The 17,535-nt window shown below is 51.6% G+C and overlaps 1 protein-coding gene across 1 annotated transcript; it reads right to left on the minus strand.

Annotated features, from left to right (window-relative positions):
* Positions 1-3,588: 3,588 nt before the first annotated feature.
* On the minus strand, positions 3,589-11,116 carry TRAM2 (translocation associated membrane protein 2; the record flags this gene model as incomplete). The annotated part of the gene is made up of 10 exons (XM_010011478.1): positions 3,589-3,662; positions 3,914-4,074; positions 4,962-5,120; positions 5,256-5,360; positions 5,983-6,053; positions 6,172-6,256; positions 6,823-6,881; positions 8,589-8,705; positions 8,935-9,044; positions 11,053-11,116. Coding segments are annotated over 10 exons (1,005 nt in total), but the record flags the coding sequence as incomplete, so codon positions are not given.
* Between the last annotated feature and the right edge of the window lie 6,419 nt (positions 11,117-17,535).

A 17,535-nucleotide genomic window follows, 5' to 3' on the forward strand; every position in this document is an offset into this window, starting at 1 on the left:
GATAGAACTACCGCTGGTATTTCACAACTCTTCTAGGCTAGAGCAGGAAATCACTATGCTTCACACCAAAAATCACAAGACTACTCAATCCCCAACCTTCTTAGGTTGGATATCAACACAGACTACAAAAGCAGCCTCATGCCCTCAGGAAGGGTACAAGCAATAGCCTTACACGGGAAGTCTTGCAGTTTTGTGTAGTCTCTCAGCACTTTCTGCGCTGTGGTGGAAAAGGACTCCTCTTGGGGGTTGGATCTTGTTTACATGAGACACAGGGCTTGACAAGATGGGGCATTAAAAGAGCATCCACTCAAGGAAAGTGAGCTCATGGCATCTTTGTATGCAGAGTGGTCAAGGGAAGACTGACCACCAAGGGCTTGCAATGAAAACGCTCTGGGAGAGAAGAGCTCTTTGGGCTGGAGACGAGGCTCAGTCTGCTGAGAAACAACATGGACGTAGAAGCAATTACTGCAGGCTTGCAGCTGAGGGATGGTGCTTGCACTAGAACACAGAGACAGAAGCAGCCCATGGCAGCCCCTCCAACTGGCAGGTGGACTGCAAACTGCTGGGATGAGAGTGCTTTTTGCCTTACATCAAAGGCTCAGCACAAAAAAACCCCAACCAAACCTGCCATGTTTGGGTACAACAGAAGGATGGGGATTTCCAAGGACTAAATATAGGGGAGGGCAAAAAAGCCCCATCATCTGTAGGCTTAAAAATAATGAAAAAAGAACATACGGAAATGCTTCCAAAACAAACTGTCCCTTTTACTGATAGCTCTATCAAAAAGAAAACAAAACCCACATAAATGTAGCATACATTGTACATACGTTGTAAAGAAGAAGGGCATTCAGCTACTGACCTACTACACAGATCAAGCGTACGAGAGACTACGTGGCAACATAAGGCACTTGGGATACAAAGCGTGATTAGCTACTGTATGAAGACGCAGGACTGTGCAAGTGTAAAAGCTGCCTGAAGCAAAGCAGGCAGGAGGAGGAATCATTCAGCAGCCAGTTTTTGGGGGGCTGTATGTATCACCTGCTGACAGGGGCAATACCTCAGCTGCGGCGAGGCACCAGCTTTGCAGAAAAGACTGGCTGAGGCTCTGGAGAGATGCTGAGCAGCAGTTGCTCTCAAAGGGCACGTGGCAGTGGGTGGCTAGCGATGGGAAGAGGCAGCAGAAATAAAAAACCTCTCACACTTGGGATCTTCCATGTCCTCCCTAACATAAAGCTCTTCTCCCCCTCTGATCGCATTGCACCATGGGTCGCCACTGCCTCTGAACCAAAATGTGTATTATCAACCCAGCAAGGGCTATGAGGAGCAATTGCAAGACACCACCAAGGGCTCTGGTCCAAAGTCGGCTCCCCTGAAAAAGGGGGGATCCCCCTCCTGCTAGTACCTCTCATTTGACACTCACAAGTCGTAGGGATGGAGGAACTGGGGAATTTGACCAACTGCCCTCATGTCCCTGCACATTTTCTCCCTCCAGTGCCCAGCATTACCTGGGGCTCAACAAGGAGAGGAGGAGCAAAGGACAAAAGAAACCTACCAAAAGAGGGAAAAAAGAAATCTGACTCAGCTCACAGAAGAGCAGAAAATAAACTGTCACACGTTCCTCAAAACACAAACGATGTGAAGGACAACTGCGCCAGCCTCAAGATAGCATTGCACTCAGAGAGAGCCAGAGTTCAGCAGCCCAAAGGGCCGAGCAAGGAGCACGCTAAGGATCACACACCTCCCTCACCTGCAAGAAAGGTGGACCTTGGTCCTGGATTGCGCATCAGAGAGCACCTCAGCTCCCTGCAACTCTGTGCCCTTTTCTCGCCCAGCCAAAGGAGCAAATCACTTGCCTGTTCCTGCCACGGCGAAGCAAAACTAAAGCTACAGCCGGCTTCACTGCACAAGAGGCACCAACAGCAAAGCCCAGCTACACAAACCGCCCCAGAGGAGAGCCATGGGGTGAGAGGTGCCCGTCTGCTGCACACCTGACAAAGCTAGACCGGTGCATGGCACCCCAAAGAAGATCAACGACATGGCACTGACGCACAAAACGCCGGGCAGGAGATGCTGCTTCCCAGCAAAGAGGCATCAGGGGACTGAGCCAGTGGGACCTGGGGTTCCCATGAAATCTCCTGCCAGCATGTAGAGGTGCAGCAGCAGGCAGGAGCAAGAGGGGAAAGTGGTCTGCAGCAACAGATGGCCTCTGAGGTAGATTTGAGACAACTCCATCTGCCAACAGCTATGCATCACAAGTCAGGCTTTTCCTAATATGCAAGCTGCTCCTTGCAGCCCCAGCTTCCTGCCCCTTCCCTGTCATCTCATTCACAGCTCAGAAAGGGATGAGGTGGGCTAGGTTTTTTTGGAAGAAACCCTGCATTTGATAGCACCTTTGGGTGGATACAAAGCTCTGTATCCTTTGGAAACAAAGAGTGAAGCTGGTGGCTGCTGATGATATAGCTGGACTGGTACGGTAGGGATGAGGAAGGCTAAGGTGACAGCATGAGAGGCACAGTCCCATTGATGCAAATACCCTTTGCAGAAGCCAGTTTGTCATCTGGACACGGTCATGAGCCATGAGAACACCAGGTCCACAAGGCACACACAAGCTGGCAAAGGGCTTGGGCTGACAGGAGCCAGACCCAGCGCTCAGAGTGGGGCAGGACTCAAGGATGCTGCTGCCCCATGACAAGGCACTCTGCGAAGTGCAGAGCCCCGAGCCCAGCTCTTAGGGCTGGGAAGTCCAGAACAACGTCAGGGCAGTTCACCTTCTACAGCCAAGAGGGTAAGAGAGACCCAGCTGTACCAGAAAAGCTGGGGCAAGCAAAGGCTGGGAGGTGGGCCTTCTATATAAAGAGGGAAATTCTCTCCCTTTTCTGCTGCCTAGCTCTCCAAAATTAGCTCAAAACCAGGGGTCAGAAAACCCCACTTAACCAGAGGTCCAACCATGAGATAAGACATGGCTGAGGTTCCTCCCTTGGACCCTGGTCTCTATTTGCAGCATCAACATCCTGTGGCACTTGCCAAGCGCTGGCCAGACATGCCCCAGGAGACACAACCCTCACCTGAGAGGGGCCCTGATCCTCGGGGTTACAGAACCCCAGCACATTCCCCCAGGAGCCTGTTTCCATAACAGACATGTGGTGCCTTCAAACTGCTGTGGCCCTGTCCCAGGGACTCAGGGAAGCACCATGAAGAGAGGGGAGGAATATGCTGTAGAAGAAAAAAGGATTGTTTGGAACCATCTACGATGCATTTGTAACAATAATCCAAAATAACCAAACACTAACATAGAAAAGAAAAAAAATTGCACGCTGATTTACAATGAAACAGAGAAAGGCAAAACCGGGGCGGGGGCTGGAGCTGGAAAAGGTTCCTACGAGGGGAATAGAGCAGGGGAAAGGCATCTTTTTGGTTTTATTGCAAATGGTTCAAGAGAGCAAGAAAGGAAGGGAGGAGAGTGAGAGACACCTTGGGAAGATGACCAGTTTCCAAGCCATTCAAGATGACACTCATGAGGATGGGGAGGAGGTGCTGCTGCTTAGTCCCAGTATCTCGCCCTCCTCCCCAGGAGACAAACCCTTGCTTCTATGGAAACTTCACCTTCCTGGTTCGTGGTGAGATGCCATTCTCCACTTTCACCACTCCATTTTCATAGTAACCTGGGGATGGAGAGAGAAAACTCGTGTCTCTTGCACAGGTCAAAACTTTAACCCTCTTGAGGCTGGCCCACAGGCAAGGGGAAAGGCCCCACCACGCCACAGCACTGCTGGGGACCCCCAAGCTCTGTGCAGAGCAGGAGGCACCGCTGCAGCATTGCCTGCATGGGCAGCGGCCTGCTGAGGGGATGCTGAACCACAGGACTGATGCCTCCCATGGAGCCAGCCCATGGTACACCAGTGCCAGCACTCACCCCAGTCCCTCCTGAATGGCCTGGTTTGCCTGTTGGTGCCAGTGGCTCGCTTCCGACTGCTCTGCTCGTTCCAGTACACCCTCCAGCGCCGCAGCTGGAAGTGGATGAAGCGCCACATCACTGAGGCCTGGAAGAGGCACACCAACAGCAGCACACTCATTCTGGTAGGGGGGGAGAAGAGGCAGGCTGAGAACAGAGAAGCGAGACCACCACCAGCCCAGCCTTCCACACACACCAGGGCTAGCGGCTGAGGTTCCCATGGATGGCTGCATCAAGCACAAGAGGCAGGTGCCATCACTCCAGCACTCATCTCTTCTTTCTGCCATCCCCTGAGCTCAGGGCAGCAACTTCTGTTTCCCTCCCCACCATAAAGTACTCAGGTGCTCAGGACACTGCTCACTGTTAAGACTTCAGGGCAAAAATGTATGAACAGGATCATCTCAACCAGCACTGCCCAAAACACCGCATGGTCAAAGACATCCCCACCTGCTCTGTACAAGTAAAAGGTGGATGTGGTTGGAAGGGAGGTAAGAAAGTCCCTAAATCCTCAGGTGCACCAACAGTCCGTGGTTTCAAAATCTTGCGAATGACCAGGCACCCATCCTAGCAACTTCTGAACCAAACCTATGGATGCTGTATGGGTGAGAAAGGTTCCCAGTCTTAACAGACAAGCAACACACTGCAAGCCATGAGGAAGCCATCCCATCTTCTGCTTCCACATCAACAGACAGAAAAGAGAAAACACCTTTTCGTTAACCACATCCATGTAAGCAAAGTTATAGGTGCAGAAGGGAAAGCCTGCAAAGCCTTCCCTAATACAGGCTTGTGCTTTATAACTTAACTCAATGTACAACTTATCTGCTGGCTTTTCCCCTCCATTGGGGCTCTATAGCTTTTAATCCCTCCTTGCTCCCTCCACACCCTACCTGCTTGCTAGGACCTTCCCTAAAGAGAACTGAGATAAGGTCCCCACTGGCATCCCCAAACTCAGCAAAAACCATCTTGGGATAACAACAATCAACAAAGATACAGTAGGGGACATTCCTACCTGAAAAGGATATTGTTGAAGAGAAAGCTGAATAAGTTCCCTTTCTCGGGGTCAAGGGCCTGGTTCTCCACCCGTGGCAGCCCGAAGCCAATGACCAGGATGTACAAGGTGAGGGTGAAGAGCTTGGTGACCACAAACACGACAGCCCAGTAGTTAAACCTGCAGGAGGGCAAGCAGAGGTGTTGGCAGGAGCAGCCTCCAGCACTGAGCTGGAGGTGACAGTGAGGCCCCCGTCACACTGACGGCTCTCCTGGGCACCGGAGGATGGAAGCCATGGCCAGCTCGCCTGCTTACACCTTCTCGTTGCTCTCATCTGTGAAGTAGATCAGCCGGGACACATGGAGGAACAATTCGGCTAAATACTGCAACAGCAACAGGATCAGCCCCAAGCGGGTTAAGCTAGGAGAGAAGAGAAAGAAAGACCATCACTGGGCTGGTCAACCTCAGTCCTTCAGCTACAGCATCTCCCCTGCCATCCCCGAGCTGCTGTGCTAGCCCAAAGCCAGGCCTTTCTGCAGTACTGGCGGTAGGACTGCAATGGGGGAAATCCCTGTCTTCAAAACATCCAAGGATCCCAAGCCAGCAGCAGAGCTGAGATAGATCCAACACAAAACCCTAACTGCTGGCAATGCTGCTCTGTGCACACATTCAGAGGAAGGGCAAGAGCTTGCTGCCTGGGCCATGCTGGGAGAGCACCCCAGGGTGCTTTCCGCACCCAGAGGAGATGCACCCATCAGCCTGTGCTTTGGGTCCCTGATTAACACTTGCTTTGCAACAAACAGAGACTGCCTGTGCACTCACAGAACATCACTGAACTCTTTCAAATTCAGCTCTCTGGGGCTGTGAAAACTGTTTGATTAACAGCCCACAGTAAGGAGGGAGACTTCAGTACATTCTGCTTTATAAACACTCATCTTTATTCCCTTTAAGCCCCCCACCCCGCCGAGGCTTCCTGGGTACAAAAGGACCTTGCTCAGCCCCATCCACAGCACGGGGCAGGATGCTGAAGCAGTGGACTCACTTGAAGAGGTACGCGCCGGCGATGTGCACCAAGTAGAGCGTGATGCACCGCAGCTGGCGGGGGATCTCCTCCTGTCAGGGGCAGAAAGCCACGTTACCCTCTCGCCCTGCTTCACCAGCCCACTCCCAAAGCTCGCTTTCTCCAGATGCAGTGGGCAAACCACCTCGAGTATCCCCGCCTGGCTCTCACCTTGCGGACTTTTTGGAAGTAGAGTTCTGGCAGGGCATGCAGCCAATACGCCAGCTGACACAGGTAGAAGAACTTCACCTGGAACCTGAAACACAGGGATGAGCTGCATGAGCCAGTCTGGGCCATGGCAGGACCTCAAGGACCCGGGTGCCAGGGGAGGTGCTGGGCAATCCCTCCACCACTTTGAAGCCGTGGGATTTAGGAATCATCATGTCTGGGCTGAAACCATAAGCTGAGCTAAGCTAGCCACGCCTGGAGTTTACCCAGATGCTCGTACTGTGGTCTCCATGCTCTCAGCAAGCTTCTCTCTTGCAGAAACCCAAGAAGGGATGATTATCCCCCACTTCATTTCTACTATAAAAAATGAACAGCAAAGAGACTTGCCCAAGGTGATGCAGCCAGGAAGCAGCCAGGATGAGTAACCAAGTCCACAGGACCTTCCTCATGGAGGAAACCTTCTGGGAACACCCTCCCCGGGGCCATAAACAAGGTATTCCCCATCTCTCTCCCATGATCTCACTGCAACATCCTTGCAGCAGGGTGTGTGCAAAAGGCACCATGCTGTCAGCACCCCGCTCCCAGCCATGGGGAAAACCGTATAGAGGAAGGAAGTGGTCAGCCTGAGAACAAAATGCCCTTGCAAGTGCTTACGGAAGATAAACATGCGGGTAGTTTTCCCACAAGCTCCGGGGGTTTGATATGTATCCTTCCTGAAAAAGAGAAAGATGCAAGCCTTCAGCAGAAGCAGCAGGCAGCGCATGGTTACAATAGGGAGGGCTCCTGCTACAGCAAAACTAGGAACTGGGGATGACACCCAAGTCATCTCAGCCTGCAGTAAAAATCATATCCCCTGCGAGAGCCAAGGCTGAGCTCTCCAAACCTCAGTGACATTCACGGAATCACAGGATGGTTTGGGTTGGAAGGGACCTTAAAGCTCACCCAGTTCCAACCCCCTGCCACGGGCAGGGACACCTTCCACTGGACCAGGTTGCTCCAAGCCCCTGTGTCCAACCTGGCCTTGAACACTGCCAGAGATGGGGCAGCCACAGCTTCTCTGGGCAACCTGTGCCAGGGCCTCACCACCCTCACAGGGAAGAATTTCTTCCTCAGATCTCATCTCAATCTCCCCTCTGTCAGTTTAAATCCATTCCCCCTTGTCCTGTCCCCACAGTCCATTGTCAAAAGCCCCTCTTCAGATTTCCTGTAGGCTCTCTTTAGGTACTGGAAGGCTGCTATCAGGTCTCCCTGGAGGGTTTGTGGACATTCATGTGTCCCAAGTTCAGGATAGGATGTTTTGGGGTTTGGTCAATATGAGAGGGATGCTCTGGAGGTGTAGGGGCCAGATGCCTGTAGCACGGCTCCAAGCAACCACATGCATGGTCCGGGGGAACTTCTTCCCCACTGGCATTTCCAACCCGAGTATCACTTAAGCAAGAAGAAGTACTTCTGAAGAAAAAGGGGAACAGAAAACACCTACAAAAAAAATTAATATGCCTTGCATAGCTTTATTTTCCACCTGCCAGAATTTGCCTACGGTCTCTTGCCTTATGCTTGCAGGACAGATTACAGGATAGAGCTCCCTTCTGTTCCATGCACATGTTCCATGCTGCCACAGGGTTGCTGCACTGGCCCTTTTAAAGAGATGCTGGCATGGGAAATTCATCCTGGCCAGCACCTACCTGTCAGCATCATCCCTGCCCTGTCTGCCCTCAGCCCTTCATTCAGTTGAGGGCAAAGGAAGTGCCAAGTGCTGCAAAGGTGACCGGCTCTGCACACACAGAGCATTTGGGGAGCACATCATGGCAATGCGGGTTTGCACAGGAGGCCACAGCCCCGCAGCTGGTGAGGGATGGGTCTGGCACTGGGTGAAGGCAGCCCAAAACCAGCAGCATTGACTGTTTTTCCCTTCCCACTGCCCTAGGGGCAGAAGCAATGCCAGCAGACCCCCAGAAAGGGAGTAGCTGTCCTCTAAAGGCGGCTGGCAGGACACCCTCAGCAATGGGAAGGGGACCTGCTGCCAAGCATCCACCCCCAGTGCTGCCCATAAGCTCCGCAACCCTGCAAAAGGCACAAAACCCCCAAGGCACTGAGCACAAAAAAGGAGGAAAGTAAGAGGCTGAGAAAGATGGCAGGTCCCAGAGCAGCGATGGAGATGATGGGGCCAGCCAGGATTACTGGGGTTCAGCTCCAAAAATACTTTACAACCCATTTGCTTGTGACTTGCACCAGCAGGAAAAGGATCTCTCCAAACTGCCCTCACTCAGTGGCTGGCAAGACCCATCACAAATGAAAGATGAGCTTGCTGACACGTGCCCATCTTGCCCCAGGGGCTAACTGGGGACTCTGCTGGCATTTGTGCTTCAGAAACCACACATCCCACCCAGGGAATGCAAAACCCAGACAGCCCCATGCCTTACCGTTACCACGACGTACAAGCACCAAATCACAGAGGTGAGGTGGAAGGCAACCATCTGTCCTGATTCATTGAACTTGCTGTGTTTAATCTTGGAGAGATGGAGACGCCTGTTGATTTTCTGGGAAGAAGCAGAGGGAGAGAAAAGGAACAAGAAAACATGAACCGCCAGGTCAACAATCTTCCATTCTCCTCCCCATCGCAAGCAGCCCCAAGCATCAGAGACGAAGGCTCACTCATCGCCTCAGCCCCCAGACCACCCCCCGAACAGCATTTAGCTGCAGCAGGACCACATCCCCTCCATGGTACTTGAGATACTTTGGTGACACGAGATGTCAAATAGCACTCACGTCCAGGATGTACTCCTGCACCACCGCATGCAGGATGATGGCAATGAAGAAGTAGAAGAGGATGGTGACCACATCCTTCAGCCCATAGTGATACTGGATGAGCTCCCCATCTGCAAAGAGACCAAAATGTGGGAGCATTAGGGACCAGGATGGGATTTCCACCCCTTCGGTATCATTCAACACCCAGTTTCTCCTACTCACCCCTGAAAGCTGCTGCGGCAGGACTCAGCTGCCCACATGCAGATGCCTTGTGCTATTAAGAGATCTCAGACAGTGGCATGGGGCTGGCAGATAAGAAATTCTATGATTCTATGAAATAGGCCCCACAGGAGGCTCTGCTCTTCTGGGGCAACAGGAGACCCAACAACACCCAAAGTATCTGCATTTAGGCAACTACTCACAGCCCTGCAGCTTGTGGGGAAGAAGCAGAGTCGGGAAAGCTGCTGTGCTCATGTCATGCCGCAGAAAGCATCACGATGTGAAGCTCAGCCCAACCTGGGCTGCTGCTCTCCCTGACCCTGATCCTGTCCATCCTCTCCAAAATATCAGTGCTGGGAAGCCACTCTCTGTCTTGCCCTGTTTACCCTCAAACAAAGCTTTCGTCCAGACTTCTAAGATTTGAGATACATGAATGAGATTTTAATAGGATTTATGTAAATACCAGGTGTAAGTATGTGAAAACACCCTGTCCTTAGGAGCCCCACAGCTGGGTGCTGTGCAAACCCAGAGGTAAACTTGCTGCTGGCATCACAGAGCTCATAACCCCAGTGCAAGATAAAAGACAGAATTGCAAGTCTAAGGAAAATAATACTACACACATGTGCAACAGCTCTGCCGCCTCTTTCTAGGGCATTTCAGCAGCTGTTCTAGCAGGAGCTCTGAGTGCACTGAGAATGGGAGACAATAGCAAGATCTGCTGGCTGACAGGCAACAGCAACCTTGTTGTGAGGGATATGAAACAGCCTTGGAAAAGATCAGGTGAGCAGCAACCTTCCTCTGAGTGAGCTTGCTGCACCAAGGCCCCTCTCCCCACAGCCTCATCTAGCTCATGCCCCGTACTGATACCTCAGTACTGGTTCTGGTGAGATGGTTATATGCCCCCTTGAGATTTATGGTATCAGGAAAGAATAAATCACTTAATTCAACAGCAGAGGAAGTTGTCTGGACCATGCCACAGGGCAGCACAGACCACAATTTAATCTAGAAGCTGGATGATTTCTTCAACCATAATGTTCACAGACTTTAAGGGCAGACCTTTTATCTTCCGCGTGTCTGCCTCAGTTAGTTGCGCTAATCCCAAGAGCCCCGCTCTCACCCTGGATGATTACTCAAACACTCCTAATTAACTGCAGCTTCTGCCACCAAGCCAGGCTCTGTGCCCCGGGCATTTGGCTCATCGTGAGCTTTACCCAAACCACCTCCTGCTGCCCCACACCGGTGCCCGGAGGGGCTCTTGGCTAGGAAGGTAGCTACTAGCAGCCAAAACACAAACAGGGACAGAGCCTCCAGCTGACTGCTGGCTGGGAGCTGGGGCACATCCTATGGTCCACTGGGCTCAGACCTGAGCCAGCTTGGAGCCTCCTTCAATTACTCCCCATATGCATCAGGACCATAATCTGCCTACAGCAGTGATGCTGTGCACACGCACATCTCCACACCCTCACCTTGCGCAATCCCCAATAGATAACAGCATTATCTGCACACCCCTAAAAACCAAATCCCTCCTGCTCCTTGGCAGGGCACAGAGCTACTCTGGGCATGCAATCAGGCAATTTGGTCTTGCCTGACCAGGCTTGGAGGAGGATCCTCACTCTGCAGAACGCACAGAGCAGCCTGACCATGGCAAGAACAGGCTGGAGAGGAAGCCCTAAAACCATCTGGAAAGTATTTCTTCCCAACCCTGGCAGCACGAGTGCTGGCAGACACACTGTGCTCCGAGCCATGCAAACTTTGCTTTTCCTCCACATACCTTACTTTTAAGATCTCCTTTACTACCACACAGGGGCCCAAGCCATGTGCATCAGTAGAGAGTGAGCCCAGGCCAGCTGGCCACGATGGTTTGGGGCTGACGACAAACTGACCTCCCCTTGGGGCATCCACAGCAGAAGCATCCCTTACCTGCTGTAGGCACGCTAACATTGTACTGAGGTAAGATAAACAGGAAGGCAGTCTTGGCTGTCACCTGTCAAAGACACACAGAAGAGAAAAAGAAGTAAATCAATTGTTGAATCCATTCCTCTGCCACCATTTACTCCCCTTTCCAATCACACTGGGAAAGGCAAATTTTCCAGGGAGATATGTAGGCAAATTTTCCAGGGAGATATGTAGGCACTGGCTTTGGTCACAGAAAGGTCTTTCAGCAAGGCTGTTAATAGGGACATGGGATTTGGGAAGGAGACAGGGATGTATAAAAGAGAGAGACACCTGGAAAAAGCACCAGCCAGCCTGACTGGGGAAGCTCCCTGCACCCCCTCCAGGACGGACCATCATCGCATGTGACCTGCTGCTCAGAGAACACCAGGAGCCCAACCCAGCAGGGTATTTGTGTTAATTCAACTCATTCCCATCCACTCCAGGCAGCCACACTGGGAGCCTGCCACACCTAGAAATGGCAGCACTCAAGCAAACTCATCACAATCCACACGGATTTATTCCTGCATCTTTGTGGAGACTCCTCTAATAACAGGAGCCACTGGACCAGTGAGGCCGGACCCCTTCAGAGACTGTGCAGGTGCAGACCTGCAGGGTCCCACGGGGCAGGGGAAAAGCACAGAAGAGCTGAACCTTGTGCTGGCCACACATAAGATCCCAGCTGCATGTCCAGCATCACAGGCTGGCCCACAGAGAGAAAAAAAAAGCCTGAAATGAGACATCAGCTCCCTGCAAACCAGGGCTGTGCTGTTCAGTCTTCATTATTGCTTTTAATTCAAGGGAATGAGCCTCCCCAGCAGTGAAGCAGGAGAATTTGTGGGGATGGGGCAGAACATCTGCAGGATGCCCCCAAGCAGCATCTCCAAGACCAATGAACCTTTGAGTAGGGCCCACAGCAAAATCTGGTGCAGACATCCAACATCTCTTCATCAGGGACTGCAGTGGTAGGACAAAGGGTAATGGCTTCAAACTTAAACAGGGGAACTTTAGGTTAGATAGAAGGAAGAAGTTCTTTACAGTGAGGGGGGTGAGGTGCTGGAACGGGGTGCCCAAAGAAGTTGTGAATGCTCCATCACTGGCAGTGTTCAAGGCTAGGTTGGACAGAGCCTTGGGCAACATGGTCTAGAGTGAGGTGGACCTGCCCATGGAACGAGATAATATTAAGGTCCTTTCCAAGTATAACTATTCTGTGATTCTAACACCAAACATGCCTTCATCCCATCCAACCCACCACTGGCAGCAGATCACCTGAGATTTTTTACCTCTCCAATGGCCCCTAAGCCACCCCTCCAATGCTTCACAAGCACCCAGCCTTATATGCAATCAGCCCATAAAAATCCTGTGCCCATCGATGGAGATGAGCTGCATTTCACTCAAGAATGCTTCTGAGCTGCAGGCTAGTAAAAACCCTGCTGGAAATATTGCTTCATGTCTTATTGGGCGTAGCTGTTGGGGGGACACAGGGGCTTTGCCAAGCACTCCCATCCTGCCCTCATGAGCATTGCGCAACCAGCCGGTGGCTCTGCTCTGCAGGCACAGGCTGCCCACCTTCCTGGAGCCCCGGTTGGGGCACAGCAAACTCCATGGTTTGTTTTCATGATGTTTGGGGAGTATTATTATTATTTTCCACTTAAAAAAAAAGGAATCCCACATGCTGTGCTCTGCTTGTGGAGGAGGAGACGCAAGAAGCACTCTGCCGAGGGAGATGGAGACCACGGGCAGAGCTTGGGGTGGTAATGGAAAAAGCACATCACCTGGCCTCAAGCTGGCTTACAGAGATACAATTCTGGCTCTTGCAAACCTCACTGGCTGGGAAAGCAAAGTTGCTTCATCCTGGAGTGGTACAGCACAACCAGGACCTGGACTTTACATCCAAACCTCGTCACAAGCTGGCACTGGGCATGAAACAAACACATGAAGCCAGCTGTGGCCATGATGCTGCAGGGATGGGCGGCTGTATCATGGATGTGATGACAGCAGCAAACAATGAAGGTTTTACATCTATCCGACTACCTGGCTGACATCCAGAGGTGTGAAAAGCTGGAAACAAGACATCATCTCCAGATGAAGCCTCCTAACCTGCTGGAGGGGCCATAACCCAGACTTGTGGGTCTGAGAAATGACCCCAGAGCATCTCCAGTGTGGCAAGCAATGCCTGCACGGTGCCCAGCCACAACACAGTTTGCCAGGACTCTCTTAATCTTCTTTTCTAGAAGGCCTGATAGGAATGTTTCCTCCATCCACTCAAGGATCAAGCAATGCTTGTCCCATCTCCACACCTGCCCTTGCTTCATGTGGGCCAGAGGACCACTAGCAGCTTCGGGGGCAACCTCTGCATCCCTTCACCTTTCCTTATAGAGAGGTAGCAGATTGTTTTCTAAAGCCCACATAAAATGTTCTACAGCCCAAGATAAATGAAACCTCCTGACAGACCTATTTCCAAAGATAAACTGCCTCTCTGCTCCACCTGATGGATGGGGAAGCCAAGGCACACACCTACAGCCACCCACTATGGACCACTGCGGAGGCCAAATTTGAACCTCCAGGCATACAACCTCCCCATCCACCTTGGGACATCTCACAGAGATTATGTGGAGGGAAGGTCTTCTCTCAGGCATCACACTGACCATGGAAACATCTGAACACGGGCAGAGTTTCACCCCTCACCCTGTGGTGGGTCCTTCAGCTTTCCAAGGGCACGGAAGACTGGTTCCATCTCATTTGGTGAGCGCTTCCACCTCTAAGCTTTTCTCCCTGCAACTGCACATCAAACCCAGAACGATGTACTTATCATCCAGCTCAGCTCTGTCCTCAGACTCACCACCCTCCACGCCATCACCATTACCATTATGCCCTTGGCTGGGTTACCTCCACCTTCCCACCATCACCACAAGGACATCTCAGTTCAACAGGCAAAGAGTCACAGTTTCTAGCAGCCACAGCAGGTAGAGCATGAAACGTGTAGGATGAACCACCTTGAGCGGAACATCCCTCCATCCCTGAAGGTGAAGGACACGCTGCACGTCCACGGCAGGACTCGTGTCCTTCCGCCATCGCCCACATTACACCACACCCAGTGGACCTGGAGGGATGAGTGACTTGAATGAGGTCATAGCCAAGTTCCCTCCAAGTGAACACCAGTTCCACACTGTAGCTGCAGCCCCCACAGCATCGCCTCCACCACATCAACTGGGAGCACTCACAGTGTGCCCACCACTATGCAGTGTGCAGAGACAGAAACATCACCTTATGAAGCTTACATCTCCTGGAAAACACGAAAACTTGAACCTCCAGCAATGCCACCTGCAGCTCTCCTGCAGGGCAGTAACCAGGTTTCCTTGGCTCAGGAAGCAGCGACGAGCACTGGGGATGGCAAAGCTTTAATGTTCACACTGAGCATTTTGCAGGCAGCCAGAGAAAGCAGAAGTTTGTACAGGGAGGAGAAATGTGCCTCTGAATAATCCTCACAAGATGCTCACTGTTTGTTTGCTCTGAAACAAGATTCTGGTATGGGAAAGGAAGCAACAGGCATGCTCCTGTCTTGCAGGGCAGCAGCAGAGCCAGAGCTCCCACAGAACTGCTGCAGGCAGGGGTAGAATTGAGCCCCTCCAGGTATTACTGTATTTTTTTGGTTATGCTGTGAGGCCACCTCCTCAATTTGCTTCTTTGGTTTCCCCTTCTTATCTTCAGTCTTTTCTAAAGGCAGCCAGAAGTCACCATGTCTCAGGTGGGGATTTTTGTAGGATTGGAGAGAGATTTGTCTGCATGGAATGAGCTGAGCGGGGACCGTATAGGAAAGGCTGTATATGCCTCATATGCTCCCTACCCTGCATTAAGGCCACCTCTACACAACCCACCACTGCCGAAGAGAGTGAGGGAGATGCTCCTCATCCCAGCCTCATCCTGCCTTGCATAAGGTATATGCCTGAACCAGCTAAATTTGGGAAGTGGTTGTCCTGGAGGTTCTCTGCAGCAACACAGAGGAAACAGCACCTTCAGCAGCAAGTGGTTGATGACACTAACTAACCCAAGCGAGCATTAAAGGGCAGCCAGACGGTGAAGAGGCAAAACTCAACATGTTCATCAAGACCACCGTTTCCTGCGATGCTCAGAGCAGCCAGGACAGGGCTTGGACTCTTTCTCACAGAGCAACACAGTTGTAATCAAATGAGTGCATCCACCTCACAGCTCTCAATGAGAGGGTGATGGATAAAACCAAACAATCCCAGCACTGCTTTGTATTTACTGTGCATCTGCTGTCCACCACCGTGCACCTACTCCCTGATAACGCAGCAATTAGAAATATCCACACCGCTGCTAGCCCAGAGTTTGCTGCCTTGTACAAAGCAGCAAAGCTCCCCTCAGCCTCTTCAGAAAATGCTGTTTTTCCCTTGCCACAAAACACTCTTAGAATCCAAACCAAAATCCCAATTCCATTTTTCACAGATTCACAGAATGGTTTGAGTTGGAAGAGACCTTAAAGCTCATCCAGTTCTGCCCCTCGTGCCATGGGCAGGGACACCTTCCACTAGAGCAGGTTGCTCCAAGCCCCTGTGTCCAACCTGGCCTTGAACACTGCCAGGGATGGGGCAGCCACAGCTTCTCTGGGCACCCTGTGCCAGCGCCTCAGCACCCTCACAAGGAACAACTTCTTCCCAATATCTAATCTAAATCTCCCCTCTGCTTTTGCAGGTGAGCAAGCAGCTTTTAATAAAGGCAGCTAAACGTGCATCCAGGCAGCTGAGCACTTCTCCCAAAATCTACCTGCCACGACTCTCAAACCTCCATATTTTCATGAGCGAGGGATAACTTTTGAGCATCCTTCACAGGGAGGTACCAGGTCGCTTTATGAAACCCAGTTTCCCTCCTGAATGCCTCATCCCATCAAGATCTGCAGCGCCCATGCTGTCTTCACCCCAAACAGGAACCCCCTGGTACGCAGCCCTCCCCATGGTCCTGCTTGGGTTAAAACTGCTTTGGAGGAAGGAAGTGGCTCCAAACCTCTGGCGGGGGAGGCTGGGGGAGTTTCTGCAGTTGAAGCCGGGAAAATATTTCCATGGCTTGAAAAACAACTCAAACTAATTAGAGATAAAATGCTGTCTGAAGGCTTTTCTCTCAGCTTAAGGGGTTCTTTTCTCCCCCACCAGCCAGGGTGTTTATTGACAGAAAAACTTGTTGATCCACGGTATGGACTGACACAGGCCCTATATGTAAACTAAAGACCAAACTTTGGACCAAAGCCTTTAAAAGTAAACAGCCAGCTTCAACAAAAAGCCCTCCCTGAGCACGGCACAGCCCCTCTGCTCCCACAGACAAGCTCATCCCCCAGCAGGACACAACTATCATTGCCTCACGCTCCCTCCCGTTTATTCCTTTTTGGAAAGCAGACCAAAATGCTGCTTTTTTATCCCTTCCCCTCCCCTCTCTCCCCCAACTATTCAGCCCTTAAGCCACGGGCATGCCTCAGTTCCCACATCTGGCCAGGACCAGGGGAGGCAGGAACATGGTTTGTTTTCCCTTGTTAACGATGGGAAGGCCTTAATTTTTGCAGAGTACTACGGAGAGGACCAGGGAGGGGAAAGTATATTTAGCAGGAAGCCTGGAAATAGCAGCTCATTCGTCAGCCGCCTTCGTTTGACAGTGTCACAACCCAGGGTTTGGGAGACCATGACTCACTGCCCGGCTCTGCGCATGGGGAAAGCCCAGCAAGGGCATCTCTCAAAACACAATGGTTTATAACTGCATTACCATCACCCCATGCACAAGCATCAGCAGCTGTCTTCTGCTTTGCCCATGAGCTTCTGTGCCAGACAGCTCTGGGCATAAAGGGAGATAAGACTGAGCCTCGTTTTCCCCATCTTACAGAGATTATAGCAGCAGTCCCCATCTAATACAGAACCCTCCAACACCAGTGAGGTCTCCCCCAAATTCAACCCGCATGGAGGATGATCAACCCAACACCGCACACAGGAGCCATCCCAGACAGGACACAGGCCACTGGGCAGCTGCAGGTTAAACCCAGCCTGGCCTTTGCTTCACTTTTCTGCAAAGCAGGGTGGAAAGAGTTATGCAAAGTGATTTCTGCTTGAGGACAGAAAGCACCTGTTCCACGTTTCTATACACAGTCACTTAAAATAGGTTTTGCCCCCAAAAAAGGGGAGATGTTCACTCATAGAATCATAGCATCGGCTAGGTTGAGAAAGACCTTTAAGATCACCCAGTCCAACCTTTACCCCAGGCCTACCAAGTCCACCACTAAACCATGTCACTAAGGGCCTAATCTACATGGTTTTCAAACATTTCCGGGGACAGTGACTCCACCACTGCCCCGGGCAGCCTGTTCCAATGCCTGAGCACCCTTTCTGTGAAGAAATTTTTCCTAATAGCCAGGTTAAGCCTAATTTTTCCTAATATCCAGTTTCCAGGCTCCAGCTCACTCATGGATGGAGC

This window comes from Nestor notabilis, unplaced genomic scaffold, assembly GCF_000696875.1.
Source record: "Nestor notabilis isolate BGI_N333 unplaced genomic scaffold, ASM69687v1 scaffold2483, whole genome shotgun sequence".
NCBI classification, from domain to species: domain Eukaryota; kingdom Metazoa; phylum Chordata; class Aves; order Psittaciformes; family Psittacidae; genus Nestor; species Nestor notabilis.